General features: G+C 45.0%; 1 protein-coding gene and 1 long non-coding RNA gene across 3 annotated transcripts in view; both read right to left on the minus strand.

Moving 5' to 3' along the window:
• Window positions 1-298: 298 nt before the first annotated feature.
• Window positions 299-1,982, minus strand: LOC146273260 (uncharacterized). Its single transcript, XR_014766714.1, has 4 exons — window positions 1,750-1,982; window positions 1,268-1,328; window positions 593-613; window positions 299-479 (listed from the first exon to the last, which is right to left on the minus strand). It is a non-coding gene; the product is annotated as an uncharacterized LOC146273260 (long non-coding RNA).
• Window positions 1,983-3,326: 1,344 nt separating this feature from the next.
• syn2b (synapsin IIb) overlaps window positions 3,327-10,403 on the minus strand; it is a 35,805-nt gene continuing 28,728 nt past the window's right edge. Inside the window, exons 6-14 of one of the 2 annotated variants that reach the window (XM_084704683.1) lie at window positions 10,131-10,193; window positions 9,860-10,002; window positions 9,648-9,722; window positions 9,332-9,434; window positions 7,916-8,062; window positions 7,518-7,584; window positions 5,151-5,516; window positions 4,505-5,054; window positions 3,327-4,277 (exon numbers count right to left, since the gene is read on the minus strand). In XM_084704683.1, coding sequence (XP_084560809.1) covers window positions 4,142-4,277; window positions 4,505-5,054; window positions 5,151-5,516; window positions 7,518-7,584; window positions 7,916-8,062; window positions 9,332-9,434; window positions 9,648-9,722; window positions 9,860-10,002; window positions 10,131-10,193 — 1,650 coding nt within the window. In that variant the 3' untranslated portion in view covers window positions 3,327-4,141. Of the gene's footprint in view, window positions 4,278-4,504; window positions 5,069-5,150; window positions 5,517-7,517; window positions 7,585-7,909; window positions 8,063-9,331; window positions 9,435-9,647; window positions 9,723-9,859; window positions 10,003-10,130; window positions 10,194-10,403 lie in introns of both variants that reach the window. The other variant, XM_084704684.1, reaches the window with a different exon arrangement.

The following is a 10,403-nucleotide window of genomic DNA, read 5'->3' on the forward strand; positions in this document are numbered from 1 at the left end:
AACCAGCTTTTAGATTTAGGATTCGGTCCAGAATGATTTCAATGAACTTGATTTGGGAGGATGTGTATGGTACCATGCGTTTTTTTGGCATTGACACAGGTCAGTTTTCATGTATTGTGAAAGCTAGCCGTGTGTGTTCACTTTAAAGCTCAACATAACAAGGCTTGTATCTGCTGGCACTCTCTACATTTATTACAAAGGAACAAAGTCCATAACACATTCACACACGCGTGCTCGCGCGCACACACACAAACGCGCGCCTACACACACACACAAACTCAATCATATAACCACAATGAACTTCTGAAGTCTTTCTTTTTATTTACTATTCATAGCCCTATTTGCACAATACATCACAATTGTATCAGCGATTATGTAACCAAATCAGGTTTCCGAAAACAAACTTTTACACGTTCCCTTCACGTAGGTTGACCTGTTTAGCGAAGGTCAAATACTGTGCAGGTTATCAGCTGACGAACCTACTGATGGTCCACACCAGGAGACAAGGATTTCATATGATGCTCAATATATTTGGCGTAAATGACAACACTACGCACAAAACACCTTTTAAGATGTGTTGAATTATACTTACAGTAAGGATAATATATGGTGGCTGTGGATGCACAATAAACAATAAATAAGAATCCATTAATGTGTCATTCAATGGAAAGTTACCTTTCCACACTTCCCCTAAAATGATGTCCATTTCACAATTCTGTCGCTATGGCGAGCATTAAAATGTCATTTTTATCGGAAGTTACTCAAGTAATTCCTTAAAATAGCTTAAACTTGATTTAACCTTGTGACAGCATAACACCCTGAGGTATGTTGTCAATTGTGATGTAGTGATTATAGTTACAGTAGTTATTACTTTCAATTGAAAGCAGTCTTATTGAACTCAATAAGTGCTGGCTGACTGTATCCAGACTATCTGTTGTGACACAAACATAAAATATAATACTCTGCTATATCACAAACTTGGTGGGAAGTTTTCAAGAAAATAGACCAAACAACTTTTATCACTATCTTTTTTATAAATAAATGAAGTTGAGGTTATCCTCTCACAACATTAAACTTCTAAGAGGACCAACCAGGCGAGCAGTCCTAAACTCATCCTGGTCCTTAACTGTACATTGCGCTATTGATCTAACCTTAGTTTAACAGCCTGCCAATACTTGAGGCACCAAAACACCACTCATGTAGTAGATTCATATAATACCAACATCCACAAATCTGGTGGATGTGATTCCAAAATAAGCATACCAACCAATTGAATGGCTACTGTGTAACTTGGGTGCTTCTAAATCAGTCTTCTGTATACTGCACTCCTACAAAAAAAGGTGCGTATCACATACAGTACACATAACATAGACATACTTAAGTTACATTTCTAAAAAGGTGTTGGTAAAAATGCGTGTAATACTGTGGAAATACTATGTGGCCCATCTAAGTATTTACCCATACACTTCAGAAGCCTAACTGCAATTTCTGCACGGTCACGTATTTGACATAATGGTTTTGTTTGAAGTTGATAGTAGATCCACTACACTTACCTGTTCCACTGTGACTACTGTAAAGGCTACACATCAGATGCATGTCAGATTATTTCAAATTCATGGTAAGCTGTGTTTGGGCTATTACAGTGACAGTTCGTTAAGACTTTAATATTCTGGAGTCGAATTCCATCATTCCCACTGTAGACGAATGACCTCAAACACCGCAAGAAAGAATTATGATAGAAGTTCTGACCTGAATTGGTGGTAAAATGAAGCTCGTGCCACTTCCTTGCTTTAGCTTTGCAAGTTTTCGTCTTCTCGGTTGCAACCTTATTAATAAACGGCTGCACGTCTGGCTGTCGTTGTCTGGTGGTGAGTCACGATAGGTGGGTGATGCACAGCACAAAAGACTAAGTTGTAGTATTGCCTCTCTACGACAATGTTTCAAATGTAGTGAAGGCTGTTTAACTTTTCATGCTGTCACGCTGCTTGTCTGTCTTTCTCCTCCCTCTGGAACTCCTATCAGGATCACATGGACGACGCGGAAGCGCCAAAGAACTCTCAAAGCTGTGATTTATGGCCAATTCGTTATCAATCTAATATAAACTGCAGTGCAATACCCTACTCGGAGTGCATCTATTAGACTATTAGATTGATCCATGTCGATGTTCCAGTGAGTCAAGACGTGTGTGAACCACATATAGCATTTGCTAGTAGGTCCCTGACAGGTAGTAAACTCGGAACTCACAATAACCAGCACTATAATTTTACACAGAACAACCAATGAACATGATATGAATTGACCCAATATCAAGCAGGTTTTTTAATATATATAATAATAATAATTCCTGTCTCAGGTGATGACAAAATAGGCTTCATCTGTCATATGGGGCTGGGCTTTGATCTCCAATGTGATCTCACACCAGGGGAATCCAGGGAGTTGGCACACTTGACTTATTTCCACTGACATCCACTGGGCCACCCCACGCAGGTCCACCATGTCACTCAGGATGCCCCCAAGAGTGCTGTAGTCCTCAACAAAAACACAGTGTTTACAATATAGCATTCTCTGTGGTACTGTTTTTATGGAAGAGCTGTCATGGGATGGACACCAAAACAAACATGGCTGGCTCATAATGCTACCGACTCCTATTTGTGTGTGTGTGTGTGTGTGGAGGGGGGGGGGGGGGGGTTGTGGCTTTCCCACAGTCATAACCCACAGTTCCTTCCCAAATTTGTATATTTCGACAACTGTAAATACCTACATCCAGAACATAAGAACCAGAGTATGGAGCATCGGAATTGAGTACATATGTCAGATCTGTCGGGGAAGGGCCCTGTTCACACCTTGTTCACCTAGATCAACCACAGTATGGTTGTAAATGTGTTATCAATATGACATTTACATAGGCCTCTTCAATAGGCCTGCAGTTTCCTGTACTGTAGTGCCATCTGCTGGTGAAAGCCTTGATTCGGTCATTTGTTTGCTGTGTGTCATATTTGTTCAGTCAAGCCACAAAAGATAATTTTATCAGGAAATCCAGTCACCAAATAAAAACAACACATCACAGACGCTTTGGAAGCTGGGCATCCTGTAGATGCTCCCACAGGCTTCCTGCTTCATGGTCGACAGAATGACATCGAAACAATAGCTCCAGTGGTTATCATGGATGGTGATGTCAGACAAATAAACAAATAACAATGCCGACATACGAGTCACTGATAAATTAGTGGGACGATGGGCCACATATTTATTGACATCTGTACAGAAAACATTAGTCACCGGATCATGCAAAGCAGTATACAAACTGAACGATATGGAGCCTAACAGATAAACCCAGATATACTGTCTATAACAAAATAAACTCCTGAGATGACAGATACATAAATACAATACAATATTTCAGAATTTACTGCAAACAACATGGCATTCATGGGTAAGCTGACATGATGGAAACTGCTAGACACTCAGCTTTCTTTACATACACAGGAAGCATTCATCTCGAGAAACACGACAACTTAGTTGAAATTGACCAGTTACGGTTGACCAGTTAACAGTATCTTTAAAAGGGGAGAAGGATAGAAAGAGAGGTACTGCTTATAGGAGTGACTGTAGTCCACAGTCACACTGAGGTGTTCTTGCACAAACTGTCTCAATGTCTTGATGAGAAGAAGGAACAAACCACACTACTGCAGATGTCTACACAGTACATGGGGGCTTAAACAAGGGTCACCAGACACAGCCTCTTATCTGGCCGTGAGAAAACAGACACTGTCACAATAAGGGTACAACATCTAGAGAAGCAATGGGGGTTGAACTCAACATTGATATCCCTCACGCTCCACAACCACGACTGGGATGGAGCCATGCATAGGAAGGTAGTATCATTCTCCTCTCACATGGACAGACTTCAAGGTTTTCGACGAGGGCTATGGTACCTTGCTGTAGACAGAGGCACCCGGAGCCAGAACCATCACTGTACATTAACACTCAACTGAGCTTCACTGACACTGAGACAGAGAAGCTGTGGGGGAGGGCGGGGTGTATACAGGAAGTCAACACACAGTTAATCTCTGACTGGGTCACACTCATGTCAATCGTGTCATCATCGGCCCCAATCCCCAGGCATTGAACAGGGCTGCGGTTAGTCGGAGAAGAGGCTGACGAAGGACTTGCGCAGGTTCCGGATGGTCTCTGCCTTGGCCTCGTCCTCGTTACCCGAGCGAAAGAAAGAGGTGTCACTGATGGCATTGAAGGCATTGGTCAGGGACTGGGATTTGCTGAGGGAGGACAAGCAGGGAAAAAGTCAGGCCACACATGTCAATGAAGAGATGCACATGCAGTCATGATGGCATTGATCTTGAGGTCGGACACTAAATGTCATCGACGGTCGTTCTTTGAATGTCAATGACACTGCAAATTCAAGACATAGCTTTGTGTAGGAAGTCTGTGACATGAGAGTATCAAGTCTATAGTCATCTATATGTGCTGTGGTTTAGGTTCTTACTTGAGCAGTGGATGAGTCTTCGGTTGGGCTGTGGGCTGCTCCTCAACAGGAGGCTCCGCTTCAGCCTGGGATGAGGCTGGGCCGGCCACTGGCTCTGGAGCTGGGGCGGGGTCATTGGCTGGGGCTGGGGCTGGGGCTGGGGCAGGGGCAGGGACAGGGGCTGGGGCTGGGGTTTGCTCTAGGGACAGTGCCTTAGTCTGGGGCTGAGCTTTAGGTGGTGACTGCAGCTTACCTTGGGATTGAGACTGGAGTTGGACCTTTGTTGTAGACTGCACCTGGGTTGGGACTAGGGGTGAATCCGAGCCCTCTGGCTGAGGTTTGGGCATGGCTCTGGGGGGAGGTGGGGTCTGGGGCTTTGGCTGGATTTGTGGTTTGGAATTCCTGCGTACTGGAGGCACAGGTTTAGGAGGCAGCGGCTTGGGAGGCAGGGGCTTGGGAGGCAGCTCAGTGGGCTTCCCGGGAGCAGGTGCTGGGGACACCTGAGGCTGGGGCTTTGGCTGCTCTGTGGTGGGTGCTGAAGCTGGGACTGGTGCTGGGGCTGGGGCTGGGGCTGGGACTGGGACCAAGACTGGGGCCAAGACTGGGGCCGGGGCTGCGGTCGGGGTTAAGATGGGGAATGGGTCTGCAGCTAGAGGAGATTGGACTGGAGCTGGAGCCGGTGTTGGTGCTGGGTCAGGGGTTGGAGCGGCTGCAGGGGCAGCTGCTACAGCAGGAGTCGGGGCTGGGACTACAGCAGGAGTCGGGGCTGGGGCTACAGCAGGAGTCGGGGCTGGGGCTACAGCAGGAGTCGGGGCTGTGGCTAGTTTCGGTACTGGGGCAGGCTTTTGAACTGGAGCAGGCCTTTGAACTGGAGGAGGCTTTGGAACTGGAGCAGGCCTTTGAACTGGGGGTGGCTTTTGTACCGGGACTGGTTTTTGTACTGGAGAGGGTTTTGGCACTGGTTCTTTCTGGGCTGGCTCTGTCAATGGCTCCCCACTCTTAGACATGGACTCCTGAGTTCTCACTGGGCCCCCTGCAGGAGAATAGAACAAACAGACATTGTTTATCATCAACAAAGACGGCTGAACCTTGCAACACATATTAATCAACATGAAGAACATAAAGAACTAGCGAGGTTGTGAAAGCTTCATATCCACCAATCATTTCAATGCACTTACTGGACAAACAAGGCATCTCAAAGCCTCATCAAGGGAACCAAGCAGCTCAGATGGGAGGCTAGATCAGACTGATAACTCATTCTAATGAGTTCATAACTCATTCTCACTGATGGTGTACAGGGGAGCAAGTCAACGCTGGAGGGCTGCACTGATGCACACTGGGCTGGGCCCGACCCAAGTTCCAGCCGTTTCCCATTTTCCACAGTCACATGCACGTCTGAGTTGAAAATCTCGGTTTTAGCAAGGCAATCAAAAGTCAATTCAGTGTATCAAGTGAGAAAGTGTACAGAAGCCCGCTATTAATGTACGCTACGGTTCATGTCAAATGGAATATTTTGTTGATATGATACGATGGCCTGCCAGGTGGCTGTGAGGGGTTTGGGGGAGATTGGGGCCGATTCTCACGGTGCATGGTGAAAGGCCACAGAGCGGGGATGCAGTGGAGAGAAGGATTGAGGGACAAGAGGAGGTTCATGCACCAAACATGAAGCCTTACATTGATCATTGAATGTCATGTCAAACATCCCAGTGGTTGCTTGTGACTCACATGACACAGAAAGAAACAGTTTACACCAACAATGTCAGGCTCTGTCCATGCAGAGATAAATGGATGGATAAATTGTATGTGGTTTCAATTCCAAATCGAATGTTAGCAAATGTAACATTCGATACGTACAGTACAGTATGCTCTGTCTCAGGAACAACAAACTCCTCATCACTTGAATTCAATTAGTCCCATAGCAATGCAGAGGAGGACAACTCTGTGTTACGAGCTTCATAACTGTGGAATGAACATCCTGTCTCAAGGTTTGGCCTACCGACAGCATCTCCAGGATATGTAGCTTCCTAATGGTGTTAAAACTGGATGAGGTAGTCTGTGGGTCCACTTTGATGTGGGATGTGAACATCGAACTACACAACTCACTGACAATTGCTTACACAAATGCAAATGAACAAACAAATGTTTCTTATTTAATAAACATTCTAGCAAAGAAGCATATATTGTTTGGGAGATTCCTCCAAATGAAATCCAACCCCAAACCAAGAACTGGATTTAAAGAGGCAATATAAAGATAATGCAAGATAAGAAATCAACTAAATGTGAGCAATAGTTCTACTGAATAGATGGATGATGACATTCAAGTTCATGAATCTCACAAATGTTTTTTTTTGGAGGACATAGAACAGTTGACTTCAATGTGGGTAAGTTTTACTGTAAACCCACACTAGCTAATATTCTATATGCCATAAATCATACTGTACACACATTATGTTAATCACAGTGTTGCTGTACAATCATGATCACATCTAGTAAATAATATAACAAATCTGGGTAAATCATTTACAAATGATTTATTTTATAATTAAATAAAGGTTTCTATTGAAAAGGTATCTTTTTTCCTACACTGTATTTAAAATAAGCTACGCTTTTAGGACAAATAAACAAATATTTCTGTTAATAAGGCAGTAGTATGGAATGTTACACAATGTTAAATTAGCATTTTAACATTAGTGTATAGGAGATAGCTGCATCAAACACGTCTATAAGGTTGTAAGACATTGCAACAAGCTAGTTGACACTGTAGGCACAATTTGATTTAGACTGTAGATGTTATAAGACACCAAGGCAGAAATCAGCAAGAATGCATGTAAAAGGAAAATATTGATCACACTAAACTGTATGAAGGTCAGCAACGTAACCCTCGCATTGATTACTTAGTTACGTAAGTAACAACTCAAGATTCCCCTTTGATGGAGAAACCACTCTCTGCCCATCCTGAGAGCTAATCACTTAGCCTGGACCTGCTTCGGTCCCTCTGGGACACCACTACAGTCTAGAATGCACTGTAAACAACCTTGTGGTGGGGGCCGCTGGGCTGGAGTTTTGCTGGGGTCAACTGGGCCTTCCTTCGGAGCAGTGCTCTGGAAAAAGAGTAAAAAGAGAAAGAGAGAGAGAGAGACAGAGACAGAGAGAGAGAGAGAGAGAGAGAGAGAGAGAGAGAGAGAGAGAGAGAGAGAGAGAGAGAGAGAGAGAGAGAGAGAGAAAGGCAAACCATCAGAAATCAGGCCACGGTTGAACAGTGCAGCAGCAAAGGTTTTCAAACGTGTGAACTTCTTCACACCAGGGGGCGCACTGACCACAGGGAAGTGTGGTATGCTGTGTCACTGTCATTGAGTTTTCTGACTGCACCCTCATATCTCTTAATATGTTTCAAATAAAGACATACCCAAGATGGTATTGTGACACTTTTACCTGTGGCAGGCCTGCTATGGGTCTTTGAGGAGAGCGAGCAGCTGTCCTTGGTAGCGCCTTGTTCATTTTGGTGAGGACTATGTCTGAGATTAGCTGCCTATCCTCAGCCTGGTGCTCTCCAATCAGCTGCATAGATGAACCCACAACCTAGACCAAGGAAAACACGCATGCACACAAACACACACACAGTTTACACCGAGCAGGACATTCATTCAATTTAACATGAATAGCTGAGACAAATACCGGTAATATTTTGACTAATTACATTTTCCAATGTTTAATTGCATTCTGCTTTCTGTTTGCCTACTGGAGTTTAACAGTGACATCGTGTGACAAATTCTTAAGTGTTTTTCTTAGGGTGTGTCTTTTCAGTTCAAGATGAGGATAAAAAGATTACTCTCTGTTTAACGTCTAACAATCACAGGGAATGATATATTTATTTATTTTAAAGTGTGACATTTCGTTCACCCTGCAGGTCATGATGAGGATAGAAAGATTTGTCAAGTTTAACACAATAAGTCTTTTTTTTCCCGAAGGGACTTGGCTGCAGTGTAAACAATAAAAAAGCCTGTTTCTATGGAAACGCCACCCTTAAACTCTCCAAATGGTTTCTCAGGGGGGAAGTTAGACATTACCATGGTGACATGCCTTATGAGGATGAGAGTCATGCAACGTCTAATGACTTGAATCCATCAAGTGATAGGGCAGAGATGGTGCTGTGGGCAAATGAAACGCTTGCCCCAAACAGCCGTGCGATCCAACTCCAGCAGTGAGTGAATGTGCCATTAGGGATGTGTGCGCTGAGACTAGGGAGGCCTGGGTATGACTGAGGTGCTTGATCATTGTGGCAGGACTCCTCGCCCCTGTGGTGAGGCTGAAGGGAACATTGCCACATCACTGGGATGGTAACTGTCTTCCTGTAAACACTCGACTGGAGTTGGTTTCCACCAGGCTTCTCCTCCTTCTGCCCCAGGCCTCTGGCCCGTAACAAGGCAGCTCGACTGTTAGGAGTGCCCACACTGGAACATCACAGACGTTGGGTTCCATGGCGAAAACCATACAAGGTTGTCCTCGCCATGACAAACGCCATGTCCAATCATCGCGGTCCAACACCACGGTTTCACACGTCGTCATCGAGGTCTGATATGATGGAACCGGTTGGAGGAGCGACGCTCATAGTTTCAATGGGAAAGTCTCCCATTTGACATCATGCTGTTTGATCCTTGCTACAGTCCTACTTGCGGGACAGTGAATTAGGGCACAAAAGCTACATTTGGAAAAAACATCGCTTCAGTGAACCCATTCTTGCAGTGGCATTAAACATGAGAGAACATGAGTTATTGAAAGAAAGGACATATTCGTTTTTTTTTTCATCGTTTCAAGTTCAAGTTGCATACTTGTGTGGTCGGGGCTCACCTCAATGATGTAATCTTTCCCATCCTTGCCACAAATGGCTTTGACAGCACAGATATCCAGACCCCCAAAGACATCAGCACAGGTGTCCACCCACAGCTTGTACCTGGGAAAAGAAAGGACAGCCTCTGAAGGTAGAGAAGCTGGAGAACGCACCCCTCAAACATATCCAGTAAAGCAACGTGTCTCTTCAACGAGGAGGAGCCATCCAATCACACGTTTTCAGGGACATTTGTCACGTGTCCAAGGTCACACGAGATGTCGTAGCATTTAAGACTAAAACCACGACTGTGTCTCTGTTAATGATTCAGTCACTCACTTATCCGTCATGGCTACTTGTTCCAGCATGGCAGAGCCTGTGTTAGTCTTCCAGTTACCAGAGATGGAGGTTCGCCTACAGCCAGTACAGAGAGGGAACACGAAGAGGACACCTTCAATTACAACGAGCTAAAAAGGCGATGAAATCCAATATATGACATGCTGGCCTTCGTAAACATACACAATTGTCGTTGATTTCAAGACACCACCTACATGTAGGCCTTGTAGTCGCTGCCAATCCTCTGTACCCTGATGTCATACTTAGCGTCTACGAAGGGCTCTGTGGTGGTGTAGGTCTGGGTGATGGCCACCACGCTGGCTATGTCCTGGAAGTCACTGTGGTTGTCCACCTTCACCTGCACACCCCAAACAGAGCAGATGCGAGAGGCTTGAGGTGGACAAGAGCATTATAGATGATACACATGATGAATCTTGGTATGACATGGCGCCAAGATGGCGTCACGTGCCATCATCTCGGTCTTACCTTCCCCATTCCGGAATGGGCGTGTCCTATCTTCACCACCACGGGGAACGTGGGCATGGAGATCTGAAAGACACACAGGAGTCAGAGCAACTGGAACTCTCGTTCCCATAAAATCCCGGATGTCCAATGCAAACAGGATGGAGGAAAAACAACCAGGACCTGTGTGTTTTCGAAAAGCCACTGTTTGCCTTCGTGCAGTAAGTTCCCGACTACCACTCCGGTGACCTGCCACACCCAAGGCTGGGGAAATGCTTGAATGACTGACACAGTTTG

Source organism: Hypomesus nipponensis, chromosome 9 (genome assembly GCF_054491055.1).
Source record: "Hypomesus nipponensis isolate SF chromosome 9, ASM5449105v1, whole genome shotgun sequence".
NCBI classification, from domain to species: domain Eukaryota; kingdom Metazoa; phylum Chordata; class Actinopteri; order Osmeriformes; family Osmeridae; genus Hypomesus; species Hypomesus nipponensis.